This window comes from Lissotriton helveticus, chromosome 3_1, assembly GCF_964261635.1.
Source record: "Lissotriton helveticus chromosome 3_1, aLisHel1.1, whole genome shotgun sequence".
NCBI classification, from domain to species: Eukaryota; Metazoa; Chordata; class Amphibia; order Caudata; family Salamandridae; genus Lissotriton; species Lissotriton helveticus.
Genome location: NC_136061.1, coordinates 1,401,685,156 through 1,401,704,828, shown reverse-complemented (window position 1 = coordinate 1,401,704,828; position 19,673 = coordinate 1,401,685,156). Strand labels below are relative to the sequence as shown.

General features: G+C 40.3%; 1 protein-coding gene across 12 annotated transcripts in view; it reads right to left on the bottom strand.

Moving 5' to 3' along the window:
* KALRN (kalirin RhoGEF kinase) overlaps window positions 1-19,673 on the bottom strand; it is a 1,598,314-nt gene that overhangs the window by 112,171 nt on the left and 1,466,470 nt on the right. For 7 of the 12 annotated variants that reach the window (XM_078682047.1, XM_078682046.1, XM_078682044.1 and 4 more), the window contains 4 exons: window positions 16,660-16,898; window positions 14,532-14,779; window positions 9,478-9,601; window positions 6,294-6,353 (listed from right to left, as the gene is read on the bottom strand). In XM_078682047.1, the coding sequence (XP_078538173.1) occupies window positions 6,294-6,353; window positions 9,478-9,601; window positions 14,532-14,779; window positions 16,660-16,898 (671 nt within the window). Of the gene's footprint in view, window positions 1-6,293; window positions 6,354-9,477; window positions 9,602-13,861; window positions 14,780-16,659; window positions 16,899-19,673 lie in introns of those variants that run through there. The other 5 variants (XM_078682048.1, XM_078682054.1, XM_078682055.1 and 2 more) reach the window with 3 other exon arrangements.

Here is a 19,673-nt window from a genome sequence, read left to right as displayed (position 1 = left end):
TTGATCGCTGTTTGTGTACATAACAAGGCATGCGTGGAACAGGGCGGGAGGGTGATGCCCCTGGGGGCGCCCGCCGCTAGCACGGCGGACCCGGTCTGTTTACTCAGCGCAGCATGTGTGTGCTATGTGTGTTCAGTGTTAATGGGAGGTGGGTAAAAAGTACGGGGTGACTTGCCTTCGCTCCAGGGTGCGCCGGGGGAGGAGGAGGGGGGGGGGGGGGTGGGGGCGGGAGGGGACACGGACGGCGGGAGGGGGCGGGAGGGGGCAATCGGATATGAAATTATAAGCGTACCTTAACAAGCTAAGTGAAACGCAATAATGTAGTTTGCATTGACCGTGGATTGGACTCTGTTGCAGGAAATGGCCCTTTCTCCCGCGTGACTGCTGGCCCACATAATGCCTCGACTTCTGAGCGGTGACGGGTGGCGTTGTCTTGGATTGCTAGATGCGAGTTATGGTATGCGCTTCAGCTTCTCCAAACGCAACCTTGTCCATAGGTTCCCATCACAGACTCCTTCACTTAAACCGACCACCACTTCTGCCTCAGAGGACACGGACGGCGGGAGGGGGCGGGAGGGGACACGGACGGCGGGAGGGGGCGGGAGGGGACACGGACGGCGGGAGGGGGCGGGAAACGTGCACAGGACAGCGAGGGGGGGGGGCGGAAAGGCACACGGAGGGGGCGGGACGGACGGCGGGAGGGGGCGGGAGAGGACACGGAGGGGGCGGGAATGGACAGCGCATCTGAATTCACTTTCAGTGAAAGGGGAGGGAACGGGAAAAAACGTAACTCCGCCCTGGGAAAAAATCTCGGGAATGCCCCCGAATCTGGTCCGGCCTTGACGGACAGATCCGGCACTCAATGGCTAGCCTCCATTTATGGAGCTAGCCAATGAGAGCCGGGGGACGTTCCCAAGTGCTTAGTGTCGACATAGGATTTCACCTGCGCTGAAAGGCTGCGCAGAGCGCAGCCTTTCGGCAGGCGAAACCCAAAAAGGATAGTTTGCTAACCACAAGCATTCCACTCCAGACAAGAAAAGAAATTGTTTTAAGTTCTTTGGGGATGCTAGCTTCCAACTACTCTTTAATGAAATTCAGCCTTCACGTCAGTTGGGCTATAGTCTTGTTGTTACTCTGGACTAGAGGCTCCTTTAGCTGTCTTGCAGCTTCATGTAATCAAAAATACGAATAAAAAGATGGGGGCCAATGGCCCAGCCCTCTTCATCCATCAGTCTGTTCGACTGAAATCCATATTTTCTACCACCCACCACTGACTACAACATACAGCTTGGTGCTATTTTGTCACTGGTTCACTTGCACTGTGAGCGACGGCATTTTGCCTAATCACCTGCTTACACCTACCTAAATAATAGTACATTTTAGTGCCATAGCGGATGGGACAAAACCTTTACATTGCCAGTTTTTTCTTTACATTCTTTATCTTTTTTCTTTGTTTTAGTCATCCATGTACGTTTGAAATAAGTCTTCACAAGTTACAGTACTTTCAAGCCAAAAGTCATTTATCTTTGTGCCACCAAGAATCAGTTTTTCCTGTGATGTTCAATAAAACAAAAAAATGTTGCTTTCCATTTCTAAAAAACAACTCTTGTTGCCCGTCATTCAAGGGAGTTTTCAGTCACTTTAAAGGCCACGGGTACGACCCACGCTCCACTGCAGTTGTGAAGATGCATGGTCATTTAGTTTCTGAAGATCGGTATCTTATCTTTGTCCATCCTAGTGAGAGCAGCTGTGTTACTATTTCTAAACAAGCACTGGTGCATCCAATGGGTCGGGTGTTGGCTACCAATATTTGGGCATGTCAATGGATGTTTTGTCATGCAAATTATTTTTGTTCAGTAAGCTGCTGGGCCCTTCTCAATCCACATAAAAAATACTGGCTGAAAGCAAAAATATTTTGGCTCTCAAACAACCACATTTCCACAGTAATCCCTGGTACTGAAAGCAACTATTTGGTGCATGGATGCACTACTTGTGAAAATGCACAATGACATCACTCACAGTGAAATTAGCTAAAGGCTGAAGTTTGCTGGTCCATTGCCGCATGGGGCATTCTTCCATGGGTGGGAGAATAATGTGAATGACACAAAAGAAGGCCGATGGATGAAGGCGTCAAACTGAAAGTCCCTGTATGGAAGTTTATTATACATAAAAGCTTCAGTCTTGGCTAACTCCAGACTTAAAGAAGTATTGGCAATACCAATAAATCTGGAGCTTGCGGTCAGCCAATATTCTTTGTAAACACTTGTTTTGCCATGCCTTTGTAAAACTCTAGTGTTGGGGAACCAGGAAGGCCTTCATCAATATAAAAAAACATTGGTTAAAGCAAAAAATAGTTATTAATCTAAAGGATCACACATTGCCATAGTAATACCTGCCACTGAATGAAACTACATTGTGGTCAGATGGGCTTCTTGCGAAAAGAGCAAACATAGCCAGAGGCTAAAGTGAGGTAACCCACTGGCTCATGCTTTAGTGAGCATAAGAAAAATATGAATGGCACAACAGCAAACAAATGGATGAAGTGGTCTGGTTGAAAGCCCCTGTAAGTATATCATGCAAGATAAAAAGGTATTAGATGAACATCAGACCCTAAAGTCCATGTTGGATAGAAGTGATCCCGCTAAATTTCAGTGTTCTGGTAAGCAACTCGAACAGTTGATTTCCAACTACGTTGCTTGGACCACCAACATGCAGGTTTGTGCCCTGTTCAGGGCAAGAAATCTGTCCTGGTGATGGTGAAGGATGATGCAAGATGGTGGATGTCAGCTGGGTTGAAATCCACCTCTCGAAGTGTTGACTGCATTTAACAGTGCTATACTTCTAAGGGTACGGAACCAGGATCAGCGAGTATGCCCTGCAATGGGTTTTATTACTTCAAGAAGTTCGGACTCATCATCAAGGGTGCTACCACCATTTGAATTAGCGCCATTTGCTATTTCATGAGAGGTGTCAGAGTATTTCACTATTTTTTATTAGTTGTGACTTCTGTTTCAGATGACTGGTTAGTTTACCCACTTATGTGGGGGGCGAATCTGTCCCTCTCTGAACTGCAGTTCTATGGCCATGTTCGTTATTATGTTACCCTGGCGTGTAATATTAACATGTTATTGTACTCAGAAGTATTTTGACATCCCGCATCAATGCAGGTTTAAAAGTCTTAATTATTGACGTATATAACCTCACATAATTGTTCAGCTTGATTTCTGTTCTGTTATATAAAAAATCCAATATCGTCTCCCAACAAGTTCAGAAGACAGTTTTTGGGACTCTCTTGCTCCTGCACTCATCTCTCTCCACTGACTCATTGAACACTAGTTTTAAGGCACTGCTCTTGGTACTCTGAAGTTGTGGCAGCACTGCTCCAAAATTCTGAACTGAAACATTGTTCATATATGTGTCCCCCTTCAAAGTCTTGACTCTTTACCAATGACTCCTTCACATTTCTAGATTTGTGCATGTTGTATGCTGGCTGAGTGTATCAGAGAGACTCGGAAGGTATGGCTTTTCGAAGAGCCATAAACCATTAGGCTCCAAACGCACACCTGCAATTAATATTACAGCCTCAGAGCTAACTGACTAATGGACCAAAAGAAATCGCAGGACTACAACCATTGTATCATAAAGTACAGCAGAAACAGGTCAGGAATAGAAGCCTAGACACCATGTTTGAAAGACTCCCAGCCTGCCGATGGGAGGCCATACCAAACAAAGGCTAAATCTAGCTTTTTCCCTTACAACGCATATCCTTTTTAGCCCATGTTCTACCTTGGGTATGACATAACACAAAGATATCCTTTAGAATTAAAGAGATTAAGATATTGCTTAACATATCAGCAGTCGCATGCAACGAGCCCTGGATGCTTCTCTCTCATCCTTGCGTTACCTTTCCCACTATAGCCTTCAGGTTAGTTAGCCAGGTCAGCCAAATGACCACTTCAAATATATTTCACTAAATCATACTCTCTTCTTTTAATATACAGTTAGATGCTGTAACTATATTATGTGAACTGTATTTTACTGTTCTATAAAACCTTGTTTGCGCACTTGTAGGACACATCCTTAATGAGGAAGTTTGTATATGCGTGGGTAGACTTCTGCATCGCACTTCCATCTCCCCTTTCTTAAGATCGTTATGGTGGTTGGTAGTAAAGAAGAGAATTTTTTATAAATCTCTTGTTCTGGCAAATAGGGCCCTCTTTTTGAGGGGGCCCTCAATATCTGGAAGTCAGACTGCAACGCTATTCTCCGACGATGGCTTTGCGTTTGGCTCAGGCTGATCTTGCTGTGGATTCGCGGGTGCGACAGGCCAGAACGGGTGGCCCTCCATTTTCTTGCTGCACAGACCTGGAATCAGCTACCTCTTGAGCTTCGTTCATTGTCTCCTGTGCTTCACTTTACGAAGAAAAAACATTACAATGTAGCTATGTCAGGCATAATAGTTTCTCTCTGTACTATTGGCCTGCTAGCGCCAGGATACTCCTAGGAGCAGGTGTGTGCTTTGCAAGACTATATCATTCATTCATTGGTAATTTCAGAACTGTAGTATGCAATCTTATGTAAATAGATGCGCTGTGGCCCTTCAGACGTGCGCCCCTGTAACACTTGTATGTGCTCCATTGGAACAGACATGCCTCGATGGTCAAAGTTAATTTAAAATATTTTCTTCTCTGAATAAGGAATACATACAGTGCCTAACTCACATGCGAAGTCTGTTAAGAATATTCACAGCGAGGGGCTTCTTCTCATTTAAGGCAAAAAAAAAAAAACATTGGACTCAATACAGACCAGAACTGGGAAAATGTCCTGAAAATCACAAACCTTTATATTAAACCTATAAATTGCTACATCATTGCACACTATGGAGTTTTGGTGCTGTTTAACATTATTGTTTAACCATTAATGCCGGAGAGCATCTTTTCTAAACCAAGGGTGTCCAGCGCAGGTATAAATTGGCCAGATCCACGCCAATTTATTTAGAATTGCAACAGACAATGTAAACTCGTTACAGTTAGATTTCACATATGGTGGCAGATTTTATAGGGATATTCGGCAATTCTGCCTTCCATTCATCCCTGTTACACCACATTGGACAGCACAGATCCAAACAATCACTCCCCCTACTCTTATATTACATGAAGTGTGCAGGAGGACATTATTTGAAAACAAGTTACTGGTTCATGCAACAACACTATTAACAGGCCGTTACATTATTATATTGGCTCTACAAATGGAACGTTCAAGCCACCACAAAGTGATCAAATTCAAAGTCAGAGTGGCCTCCAAAGTCGTTAGTGGTACAAGTTGCCAACCTTCCAGATCAATGTCTAAGTGTGATCCTGGTGATGTTATGCATAAAATGTGGCCACGTGGGCAACACGGTGGTTTACCAGAGCTCCTTTCCTCAGAGATTAGGTGAATCTTTTACTTTCCAGGCAGGGATGTGAATACTTAAACTTTATGCTCAAGAAAACATACATGAAAATGCTTTCTTGAGCTTTTTTGAACTTTCAAAATTTTTTCATATTTTGAAGACATTGCATTGTTTACCCCTTAACTGTTAAAATACAGTTTTTATAAATAATATAAATTTAAAAAAAACAAACATAAAAAACAGTCCAATATTCTGAGTGGTACCATATGTTCAATAGAATCCCAATGTTTCTGCCGGACAAGTTAACAGTGTAAAAATGCACTAGTGCACTCAATGCAATCCAGGAATGTTACTGCAAAATTGCTCCAGGGAAGTTTTGTTAACTCTGTCTAGAGGTAATTAGGCCAGTTAGCATAACTGTAGGAGTATTTGATGTGTTTTATTACTGAGGACTTACCTTCATTGGAGTAATTTCTTTTTCTAATGACTACCAGTGGACTTGTTTTTATTAAACTGCTTTTATATTGGGAGAAACTTTGAAACACAAAGCTATCTGTAGCACAACATTTTATGCAAAAGTATTTAGAGTTCTCCTGGAAGCCCTTTGGCAGTGATTTCACTAAACCTATTTCCCATTCAGTAAAGTTCCCTTGTATAACAATACAAGGGATTTTTCCAAAGGATGCTGGTGTTCACAAAGACTAATTCGGTCATTTTATCAATTCCATTCACGAACACAGTAAAGATGCACATACACTGTTAATCAAAGAACACATAAAAAAGATTAGTAGGTATTAGGGCATGCCGGAAAAGATCAAACCAACAACAAATGGTCAACAAATCACTCCAACACATCTACATGAGAAGAATTGTGCAGCATTGCAGCAAGAGTTGCGTCTACCTCCATGCTAGTGTTAGGATCAAGCTCATCGCACTCGGACTCCTCTGAACTGTTCGATTCCTTGATTGGCAGCATGAGAGAGGAAGAAGAAAATAATGAAGTTAGGAATTAAGCAGCCAAGATACAGGAACAAAGAAAATCAGAACCCTCTTCTGTATTGGAAAATGGGATAGAGCAAGAGAACAACCATCTCCAAAAGATCCATAGTCTCACTAAAGAAAAATAAAACTGGGGGTGACAATGGGTATTCTCCCCAGCCTAAAATATCCCAAAACAGTGTGAAGACCGAGTTCAAAGAATCAATGTCTATTTGTAGACGACGAATAGTTAGTGGAGTTTGTGCTTGAAAACAGGGCACTCAGATCCTCAATAACTTTGCCGAGAATATGTTCTGAAGTTTCTGTCAAATGTCTTTAAGAGAAACAACCATGCCTGCCAAAAGATGAACACATGCACTAATTTCCATTAGAACATGCAATCCAAAGATTATTATGTACACAGACATTTCCTACATAGAAATAGAGGGCTAATATATCAAGTAGAATCTTATTAATAAAGATCTTTCATTATTGTTCTTTATATAGGTATGGGTTTTCCCCCTCGGTACTCCTAGGGGAACTTTTTGTATTACTTAGCAATTGTTATGAACTCAGTCTTGATGAAAATTGGGGACAGTGCTTCTTAGGCAACAAATAAAAACTTTTTGGACTTTCCAAAATTCGCTAAACACATCAAGACAGATGTTTTACATAAGATGCCATAATATTTTTGCGGCTCCCAGTGGTACTCAACAGTTAAGTCCCAAGGTGTTGTGTAAGGCTGAAAAATATCTCCATACACCAAATTACATAACAGATTATCACAATCCACTGCTCTAATACATGAGTGGTCATGAATATTTGAAAACAGTTACTGAAGGGTTAAATTGCACTCAATAAATGGTGGGAATTGGAAACAGGATTTTTGTGTGTTTATTTTATGTGAAAGTAAAGGTAAATGGCATGATGAGAGTGGCTTTACATTTTAAATGATGCCAGTATCGCATCTATCTTAAGATAGGTCTCTTTATTCCCATCCAACTTCATTTTAACATTAATCGATAAACTTCAAGCTACCAGAGCAGCATCCTGAAGTGACCTGCTTGACGTGAACATTATATGTGGACTCTTAATTTATTCACTTATTCAGAAGCTTCTCCTGTATTCAACCCTGGTCCTTTAAAAAAGTAGTCTGTATATGCGTTCAATCTAACAAATTTCTCATTCACCACCACATCAGCACAAAAAGGATTTTGTTGTGTCTCATGTGCACTATGTATCCCCAGCTAACGTCACAATCAAAGGTCTTATTCATGGTGCTGTTGTACCAATCTCAGACGCTGGAAGCCTAAATATTGTTAGGTTTTTTTTTTCAGAGTAGCTAAATGCTGAAAAGCAAACTTACCTATTTAATGATTTTGAACAACAGGAGGAGAAAATGGCAGCTGTACAGTTAACCGTGAGCCTGTGGGTTAGTTTTAGGTTCCCTTTTATTTAATCCATTCTTGAAATTAAGTAGAACAAGTATTTACATAGAAGCGGCCGCTATTCATTCTTAATACTATTCAATCACCCCAACACAATTTTCCTTTATCATGTATTGAGAATTAAGTTTTTCACAGACTCCTCACACCATCCGCATGAGGTCTTCTGGTAGTACAGAAAGCTAATCCATTCTAACCATTGTGCTAGACGATAGAGCAGGTCTAAGCCTTTTTGGCACTCTACCGTAGTATACAGGGAATTCCACAAGTCAGTTAAGATGTCGATTAGAGGTAAATGCAAATTGCTTTTGGAGCCAGGATCTAGTATGATGGCAACTATTCTACATTCAGTAGATACACGATTCTCTCAAAACCAAACACACAGCAGCTAGAGACCCTCCTCTAATGACTATTGCAATTCCGTATGTAAGTCTGGGCATGGATGGGCTTCTTTGTTGAGGAGATGAGTTTCGTAAATTGGGACATGAAATAAAAATAACTACTCAAAAATAGAGGTTTGGTAAGATTTTCTTTTACTTGCCTCCTTTTCACAGCATGTCTATAAACACATCAGCTACATTCAGAACTCTTATGACATCAAAAACAAACTTGTTAATGTCCTCAAGGAAATGACGCAAAAGAAAAAGTTGGGCGCACCTCAAGGCATCAAGCTCAGCAGAGAAACAGCAGTAGCTTAAGAGTCAGCACAAACTATCTAGTGACGTTGATACATAACCAGATGCAATGGTTTATAAACCTGGCATGCTATCACACATCTGTGGTCCAAAGACAATGTTCCATCTGTGCAATCCCAAATAATTCATCAATACTTCCGCCAATAGCATTCTTCTTGCCAAACTGATCTGAAAGAGGGGTAGGGGCTATAATGGAGCACAGAAAGTTATAACTCTACAGTGAATGACAGAACTGTCTTCATTTGCACAAGAGAGGGTATTAAAAAATACATAGGCTATGATCTTTATAGTTGTATCTTTACTTTGTACTGTTTGGCAAGTATACTAAGAGCATACCTTATTTCAATGTGTCTAAGCCATGTGCTAGTTTCTTGTCTTTCCATTTCATTTTGGTGTTATTGTAAATTTGGCTTTATGAACAATAAAGGCTTGGACTGCTTATACAAAATGAATCATGGCCAAGAGGGATTAAATTTGTGTGGACAACCTATTGCACAAGTGAGGTACGTTTGTTGTTTAGGCATCAGTTTCCGAAAAAAGGTCGTGTTGCCCATGCTAAAATTCATGTACCATTTTTTGGATGTTGGAGGTTGGTGGTTCCTCGGGCCATGTGGGTTAGCAGTTATAGGCAAGGAGAAACATTTGGTCACATGAAACTCGATGTGACGGCACACAATAACATCATAGATACATCAGGAAGTGCGAAGAGCAGAAACGGTCAACTTTGACTAAGCCACGCACACTCCGACTTGTTCTTCTGTAACTGCTGCAAATGTTATCTAACATCCTTGAAAGTAAAAAATTTACTTTTATGCATTTGGTGCCAACAACAACAAGAGGAATGCAAAAACAAGGGTCTGCATGCAAAATTATAAAAAGAAAAAATCCCTCCGTGCAAAGGGTAGTAGAAGATTTAGTAAAAATGTACAGCAGTGGCAAGCGGCACCTGGTAGACTGCCTTACTCACTTTCACAGAAACTTTGTTGCTCAGAATTGCCTTGGATTTACAGAGCCCATTAGCTTCACTTTTGCCACCATTCTCTTTCTCAGCTCGCTTTCTCATACGCAGGGTATGCCATGAACATGACTTCCTGTATTACCAAAAAATGCAACAAATCAAAGGACAGTTCATACCACTGATGTGGAGAGGCCATCCTCCACATTTGTCAAAAGAAATTCACAAAGATACATATATTCCAGACAAACAATATAGTTTAAATTGACATTTTGAATAAAGCAATAAAATAGAAGGTAAATAAGAATTAAAGCGGCATGACCGTTAAAAAATAGTTTGAGATGGGTGCTCTATGGAACAAAAAAAACTTAACTCAAAGCAAAATACTCAGGCTGAAAAAAACAGGATAATCTTTCTTATAATTACTCCATCAACATATGTCAACACAAGACCGCCAAATTAGAGACTTTCAATAAAAGCCAGCACCCCAGTATGGATGGTGAAATATTGACATCCCCCAGTGAGCACTTTTCAAAGTCTGCATCAGAGTATAAGGGTAGGTCTCACCATAAAAATATAGTGCAAGCATGGGTCCCTGAAAATTGGCCATTGGTATGGTCTTTTTCAAAATTTGCCTTCATAATACACCGAAGTCTTACTTTTAAAACATGGTTACTTTATTATGGGCTACTGCACTGTTCAGGATGTCTTAATCAATCTAGGATGTCCTAAAGACTTTAAAAAATCAAAGCTTTTTATATTATTAAACATCTCTCCTTAAAGTATAATTAGTTCACAGTTTTTTTAATTCTGCTGGTTTGAGATTTGGCCTTCATTGCAAGACTCTTCTTTTTGCATTAGATCAATTACGCACACTCTCACTCGTTCAATAGCCAATCAGAAAAAACAGACTGTTCTTTAAACATTTCATCATCATTCTGTTGAGGGCAAATTTACATAGTTAGCTATGGAGCATGTAGACGTGAACAATGGTGGTGACACAAACAAATCAAGGCGAAAATGTACGTAAGGAGTGAATGTTAAACATAGAAATACATACATAGCAGGCACACGTGCATGCTCTTATCCAGTCTTGTTGCAAACAAATATTCTTTTAATCATTTCAAATTTGGTATAAAAGACCTCCGGAATTAGGATATGGTTCAACTGTAAGAAGTCTGCATACTGTAGAATCACAGCCAATTGATTTTTGTGAAAAGGAAGCGTTATGTTTTAGATCATAATCCAGGGAGACATTGTACAATATTAACTGAAGCAATTTTATTTCTACCATTTGTTATAGGTGGCATATTTTTTTTTTTGGGCACAGAAACAGACATTACTGACAAACTTAACACATCAGTAAAACAAACAGCATGTTTTTAAGTTTACAGTGCAGTAAGATGAAATGTAGCCACAGTTTTGGATAAAAGATATTTAATGAATTTGAGTGCACTGTGAACTCAAAGGTGTTGAAAACGAATGATTGCAATTGATTATCATGGACGAGGGATAGAAATCCCTTGCACATCACATATAACCTCCCTTAAATCCAGAGACTTGAGAACATGTTTTGTAGCTGACTAGTGGACTTCAAGGAGCAGCCTGGGGAACTGAAAAATATTAGACATTACAGTCAGCCAGTTAATAATGAAACAAATATGAAAACAAAAGTGAGCAAATGAAATGCCGAAAAAAAGGTGATATTACCGAATGGACAGCATATATTGCGAGATCACTCAAGGATAAAGTAGGATACAAAATCTTTTCCAATAAAGTGCGGTAAGTGAGACTGCCAAAATTCAATGATTCAATCAAAGGAGCTTTTGGATAAGAAATAAATGACAAGTACCCATATATTTGAAGGGGCCACAAAAATATGAAAAGGTGGACACATTTCATTATAATATGCAAGCAATTATTAAACAAAATGATAATTAAATTATTATGTTGCTTAACGTTTTCAGTTTCAAGCAATTTCTTTCAAGTACACTGAACTTCAATTTGTTGGATAAGGTAGTCTCAAACTACAATTTAAAATTATGATAAAGTGTACTAGCAAGGCTAATAAATAACTGCTTACCAGTGCTTAAGCATCTTCATGAGGGTCGTGTCGGTGACACTTTCTGCAATATGTTTTGGGCAATGTAGCTTACCGCATGCGACCTGTGGCAGAGGGATTGATCATTTGAAAAAATTGTCTAAATGTGAGTCTTCTGAGATTTGTACCATAGAACATGTGAACCCACTGGTTATAGCGAGGAGCAAAACTGTTTACCATTATACAACTATGTTTGTGAATCCATGGGATCCCTTCACTTGAAAAATTGTGTACATGAGCAATGGAATATTCCATATTTAATGATTCCACTCAAAAAGAGGATATACTGATAAATGGAATGTCAATGTTGTAAGAGGTTTTAATGTAAAATTTTGAATTAAGAACTACTGAATGCTCCCATGTGATGGTAATATGAGATTAGAATGAACCAATTAATCATTGTAATGTAAACTGGCCAAGTGTAATGTTTATGTAAAGGTACAATGTGTATTCACCTGGCGTGATCTCTCCCACCAATATACTAAAGGATCGAAAATGTATAAGGGGCATGTTTCAAAGAAAGGTTATTGTACCTTAGTTATTAGCACTCTGTCTGCGCAATCTGTGTAACTAAATTGACATGCACCACTTTACATGCTTCAGTTGAATGCGGCATACTCATTATGGCAGACGGTCTTCGCGTGGAGGTACTGCAAGTTAAAGATGGATTTCTTGCTTCTTTTTAAATGTCAGTATGATGTTTTTCTTGTTGAGTTAGGTTTGTCCACTTGCTGGAATTTCTCTGCTGGTTCTAGTCAGTTTAGCCAGTTTCCACAAACACAAAATATTTGATTGCAACAAGATTACAACAAAATAATTCCACGCCCATTTTTCCATGCACATCAAAATGTGTTCCAATAAAAAGTAGCAACGTAAAGCCTGACCCTCTGAAGTGGATTTCACTGTGATGGGACAGTATTGTAAAGGTAGCTGTATGTGTTTGACCTACATGCTCATTTTTAGGTTTATGTTTTAGAACGGGACAACCAACCTATTATACTCTGAAACTGATGCAAACCGACTTGCAAAGGTAAGAAGGAAATGCTTTAACATACAAAAATGCAAGGAATTGTAAACTTATAACTGTAAGCCAAAACAGTATCAAGTTCTCCTGTGGGTATCAAGTCCTACGTTTGAACCTCAAGCTAGCATTACCTTGCTCCTTAAGCATGATTGTGGTTTAAAAAATTGTTGTAACATCACTGAACTCAGGCTAATAAAGTGTTCAAGGAGAACAACACTTGCCCTTCCTTGCTATGATTGTTAATTGACTTTAAACAGCCCATTTGTTTATGTTTGATAATACATTATGGATTAGTAACAAAGCTAATATAATCTAGTCAAACATAATATTCACAATACCCACGAGGAGCAAGGTTTTAACTCCGTAATGTATTGCATACTTTCTGTTTATGCACCTCAATGTTGTGATGTTCATATGAAGTTAAGGTTTAACATGTCTCTGTGGCATATTTCTTCATAATAATCAACATATGAAAAAGAATCTGCATAGAGCAATTATAGTAACAGCACTGAGTAGGTCATATTACAGTGCAGGCATCATGCACACTGGTCAGCGTACTATAAAAAGGAAAATTAAACAACCGTTACCCTTCAGAGACAGAGTCTATTGGGGGTTTTGGACACTGATGTTAAATTTTGTTGTAGCTATTTTTCAAAAATCAAAGAATCAATCAGGGCATGGTCAAAATCAAAAAATAAATGAGAAACACATTTCGGAAGATATGATGAAAATGCCCAACAATGAACTAAACTGCCAACGTCCGCTATTGTTCCTGGTATTAGCCCTCTGTTTGGTATAATTTTCGCATTTTAAGTTCTCCTTTGGTTCTTCAAATACACAGATAATTTAAGAATTTTCCTATGCAATTTTAGGAATTCTGTAATTAGAAAAATCTGTTTGGGTGATGATTGATAAGGCTTCAATAAGGAATATGATGGCACCAGTCTTGTTTATATTATATGTGCTATTTTAAGAGCAACATTTTTTTTTTAAATAAAGCTATTTTGTGCATTCAGTTACCTGTAATAAATGTGTGGGAAGAATTGCTTTAGAGTATAATGTCTGTAAAGCATCGCACATGCTAGAGTTATTCAAACTAATTAGTTATCGCAATATTGAAACGAGCATAGCATCTTCATCTCGTCAAGTGCCTATGGGTTAGTGTTTTATGACAAACGACTAAAGTAGTAAAGAACACCAGTATTTTGTTTTGAAATGTCCCCACAACAAGTTAGAAGAAAGGAAAAACAAAGGGTCGAAGACTAATGCTACCTCATTAAAACATGCTCATGGTGAAAATTTATTTTACATATTTAAAATAGTACATTTAAAATTATTAGTTACATTACAGGTACAATGATGAACATTGCGACTATCATATTGCACAACCTGACTTCATCAATATGAGTTTCTTTAAATAGTGCAAAATACTTTATACAGGAATGTACTGGAAAGGGAGGGTGGGGAAATTCAAACAAAAATATTTTACAAATTACTGAGAACATATATTAAAATAACAAAAAAAAATAAAGAAAAAAATTACAAGCTGTACAAAGAAATTGCCATAGACAACATAAAAATTCTCCTCTTTGAGAAGTAGGCCTCAGTCCAACACCAAGGCTTTCGCTTCTAAATGTTGCTTTAACCAATATATATATTAGTAACTTAACACAACATAAATATAAGTCCAGTCCAGTCACTTCCATGTTGGTTTAAGATGGATCAAACATAAAACATGCTTTTACCATCTACTCTTTGATTATTTACAAGTATAAACATAAAAAGAGCTATGCGACATGCCCGCCCCACGCTTAGGGTCCAGCATTCAGAGTTTGTTCCAATGGCACTGTAGATAAAATCAGTAGGAAAGCCCTACCATTTCTGTTTTTTGTTTTCCTCAAAAATCCATAAACCGCTCCCAGGCAGCCACTTGGCACTTACTTGATGCTTCCGTCATTATTATCTGTGGAGGATTTAGTGACGGGACCTAGGATGCTGCCTGGAATCCATCCTTCTGCTGCTGGCGAGTGATCATTCGAAGGTCGGTAAACGAGGAACATGTTCTGTTGGTTGATGGCAAGAATTTGAACTACTTCACCTTGATAAACACAGATCTCATTCTCTTTCAGTGCATAGTAATCACGGACTACCATAAGTGAAGATGTTCCATTACAACCTCCTGCATCGTGCTAGAAAGAGAAATAAATCATTGTTGTAGGTAAATTGAGAAATAAACCACTTATCTTTTAACTGAAAGCTAATGGAGACTGATCTTAAAAAGATTAACTGCAGGAGCATTTCTGAATATTAAAAAAAAGGCAAATTACATACCCTTTACACATTTGCAGACAATTCATTTTATTCAACACCCAAAATGTGGATTACAGTGCTTACTAGGTTAAAACAAAGTTTTACAATTATTGTATTGAGTAGCGTGATGTCACTGCAGTGATCTACATGTTCGGTGATTGTAAAAAGTCCTGTTGAACCTCCACGTTTTAAACTTTATAAGTTCAAAACTCAAGGTGCGGCTTGTTGAACAACAAAAACATGTAATCCACGATACAATGAAATCTATATTCTTCTCTAGAAAATTTGTTGATATCCAATAGTTCCTACGTGTTATGATGATGATTGTTTGAAGTGCTATGGCCCCTACCTCAGCTTTACACATTATTATGAGATGGGACCTGTTAACAATTCAGATACTATATAGTTGCTATATAGTACGTAGACACTGCTTAACACCCCTACTTGCTGGTAGGAAAAGGTACCCCACATGCTTGCAGCCCCTTTCTTTTATTAACTAATGGGGATTGAAGTTTTGATTCACGGCAACTGAACCTAGCAAACAAGTAAAAAATTACATTGTATTGTAGTGTATTTTGTAAAGCGCACAGCTGCCCCAACGGGGCGTCCCGGCGCTGTATAACGCTGTGGAACGCTTCCTGGCTCTCCCTGTGAGAAGCCCCTCCTGGGCACCCCCAAGGTGAAGCAAGGCATCCCAGTGTTGTAGGGGCCGTTGTGGAGATTAAACAAGCTATTGCCCAGAGTTGCAGCGTGGGACCCATGATTAGAGTAGGCGCCGAGGCGAGAATTATCGAGTCCGCGGACATTAAGCCCAAGACCCTGCCGCGTCGGGAATTGAACCCTGGTCCCGGGCCTGATCTCTGCTTCAGAGTCCGCCGCTCTAACCAGTGAGCCACACTTCTCCACAACCAGTGAGCCACACTTCTCCACATGGGGTGGCAAAAGGAATTTCGGGGCTAGAAATATGGTGCCATAATAACCTAAAGTCATTTGTCCAACTTATCCTCAAGTGATCTTTTGAGTGTTCAAATCACAAAAGTCATGTGTTTATCTCCAATGGTGAGGACCCTCTCTCAGACGTTGACATGTTTTAGAGTAATCTAAATGTCTTCCCTGAATACAATGCTCATATCTAGACTAGCAAAATAACTGGCCTAAATGTAAGCAGTATGTGGCCTCACAGTGCAGGCTTAGATATACTGAACAGTTTTACTTAGCCACTGTTTTGAGGGGGAGCACACACAAACCTTGCGCAAGCCTACATGAGCTGTTCACCAATTACAGCAGAAAACCAAGATTAACAAATCCTGTTGCCCTTGTATTTCATATAGCTATGCATCAATTCACACATAGGTCAATGTTCAAAACATACTCTTCCCCTCCAAAAAAACACAACTTCAATAAGCCAAATGTGTGAAATGGCAAAAAGTAGAAATACTGTGCATTTTGCACACTTATTGGTATGGCAACAGTTATGAACCCCTGTCTTTTGAATGTCCCAAAGGTGGTTTTTACATTACCCAGAACCTCAATCGCCATAAAATGTTCGGAAGACTTTGTTTCTCAAACATGGCAAGTGTGTTTAACGGACTATTTTGCAATACTCAAAAAAACAGTCAAGCATCAGATTTATTAAAAACAGAACCCACTGCCTACTGAATGAGTTCTCCGCCATTTTGCATCTGAAAAAACAAGTGTTCTTGCTATCCATGAACATGAAGCACCAACAACCAGTTGCAAATGAGCAGAGGAAAATTACCTTGTTTTGATCGTATTTCTCTGCAAGCTGATAGTGGTCGTACCCTGGGCTGCCGTTGGAGGTAGATATCTTGAGGGGTGGCAGGGATGGATTACGGGTTGTGCCTTTGGGAGGCTTGTCAGATCCCGGTGCAGTTGAAGAATGTGGCCGGCTGTTTTGCTGTGGTGCTCTGCCAGGTTGCGACCTCATCACAGCAGAGTTAATGTCTTTACGTTGATACTCTATTGGTGATTGTAGAGCTGCAGAGAAAGTCACAATTAAAGACTTTTGTCCATTCCTCTTTCATCAGATTGTAGAGATCATTCAGAGAAGGCAGGTGGGGACTGGTGGAACTTGCCATTTACATGCAAAGCTATGGCATCTACCAATTATTTTTATTTTTAAAATGGGTCAATGCCTCAGACTGAAATGTAATCAATGTAACTTAAATTACCATATATTTAATTTAATCTTGAAAACACCACAAAGTATAAATGAAAAGGGATAACTGAGTGTTGAAAATGAGTTTTAACACTTCTAACATACCGTGCATTTGTAAAGCGCACGTATCACCCAAGGGTCTCGAGCTGAATAACAGATTATATTGTTACCCAACTCAATGGTACTCATTTTATCGACCTCAGATGGATGAAAGGCTGAGTGGACCCGCCGGGATAAGAAACTGTGACCATGAGGTCGAACACAGGCCCCTACAGTGGATGCATTAGTCCACTGCACCACCAGACCCGACTTATTAAACGTTTTTTCTTATATAGGCAGGGATTAAAATGTTTTCCAGTAAGTAGCAGTTGATCAAAAAATAAATTAGCACTGAGTGCAATCCAGTCAGAGATATGATCCAATTTCACGTCATTACATCTTGGGATGGTGAAGGCAGATGCAGTGCTCCAGTATGTTTCCACAATTGACCCATCATATTTAAAGAGTTTCAGTGAAGGTGGTAATATAAAAATAGGGGTGGGGAGGCAAAGGCTCATATAAGCGTGAAATGTAATGAGTACAATTCAAGAGTAAAACTGCGGAATTGCCCCACTTTACAAAATTGATAATTTGCACATTCTTAAAAAGAGCACAGTGCACTGCTAATCATAACATGTTTGAGTTAGGGAGCTTGTCCGCCGTTGTATCTTGCCTTAGGTGGTGTATAGGGATAATATTGAACCTATACTACTTGGAAACAGGCCTTTTTTGCAGGTTTCCCCCCACTTTTTGCTCCATTTGGACTATTAACTATTGGCTTTTCAACTCAGAGTGCACTGAGGTCTGCTAACCTGACCCAATGCCAGTGTTCAGACCCATTATAAAAGGAATGTCAAACTGGATGGCCCCAATTGTCAAGTACTGACTAGTATTTGGCCTAGTATTTGGTACAGAGAGTACCCAGTGCATGTAAGATAGTGTCCACCGATGGGTGCAGCAATGTTTGTGCCACCCCGAGTGTGACAAAGTACAAAATGGATACCAGCCTCAACTGCAGACTGGAGGAGCAGTGTGCGCACTGCTAGTTTGACTTTGCCATTAAAACCAATGTCAAATCCACCCTTCTGGATAATCTATTTAAGTGCCCTTTAAGTAAGGCCTATTGAACCCTATGGCAGAGAGCTGTACATTTTTAAGAAAGACATAGGTTAATATGTGTCTTTGTGAAAAAAATCTCAAGTTGTCGTTTTTGCGGAGGAACGTTAGTAGTCACATTGGCTAACACAGAGTTACCGGCTGGCATCACAGCCTGGATAACCCCTGAATGGGACTACCTAACTGGGTACAAGGTATTAAATCAACTGTGGCATAAATCCGACTTGGTGCCCAAGTTGAGATTTAGGTAACTTAATAGTAAGCAACTTTTAATAAGTTGCAACTGTGCCCCAGCTAGTCCAGTGGCCTCACAAAGGCCCCGACACACAGATTGTTTACTGCCTGGGGAGATGTGTGAATTAATGCCAGGTTCAGGAACAAAGGCAGTTGCTGCAGAGTGAGTGTGTGACCTCTCCCAGGAAGACTGCGAGGGGTGTTTGTTGTATGAAAGCTGAACCATGCGTGCCTCTACAACGCCGTCTTAACCACGAACGCGTCTAAACCACGCATTCCTTTACCACGCATTTTCATGGTAAAGGGATATGAGTGGTAAAGATTACCACTACCCCACCCTAAGACTTAAAATGCTATCCCCATCTACCTTGTCCCTCCGCCCTGAGGCCTAAATCCTACCCGGCCCTGCTCTTAAAACTACCCAGTCCCTTCCCAAGCCTTGAGGCCTAAAACCCTGCCATTAAATCAACAATCCCTACCCCCCCGCCCTGAGCCTTAAAACCAACCCCTACTCCTAAAAACTCTCTCCAAACCCAGCCCTTAAAATTACCCATTCCACCTTCCCCCACCCTTAGCCAAAAAACCCTGCCCCTTTCCAAATCTACCCCAACTCCCCCCTGCCCATAGCCCTAAAACTGACCCTCACCCATAAAAACTACCCAACCCCAAATTAGGCCCCAGGCCCACTTACCTGTCCACATCCAGAGCTTCCTGTTCAGACGCTTCCACTTCTTCTCCTCGCCCATCTGTACACTAGACTGCTATCATCCTTAACCATACATATGCGTGGTTCAGGCAAGCGTGTTTATGGTTGCGGGGAAAACAGCACACATGGCTCAGCCCACGCTGTAAAGGCCGTTTCCCTGGGGTAATAGCCCAAAGGTGAGCTTTAAAGGGGAAGAGCACTTATAGGGCCACCTTTGACAATACTCCCAAGCAGGATTCCTTTTGTTCCTGTAGAGAAGTTTGAGACAGGGCCAGAGAGGGAACGCCTGTCCCCCAAACCAGTTTTCCCATCGGCGTTTAACCCTTAGGCAGCCACAGCTCTGGCGTGCGCTAACAAGCTCCTCACAGTTGAGGAAAGATTCATCCATCTTGAAAGTGGCAAGAATACTACACTCTGGAATTGCCAAATGCAACACATCACCAGAACTTTGGCACCAAAGAGGAGAGGACCTACCAGCCCATTGGCTAGTGACCACGTG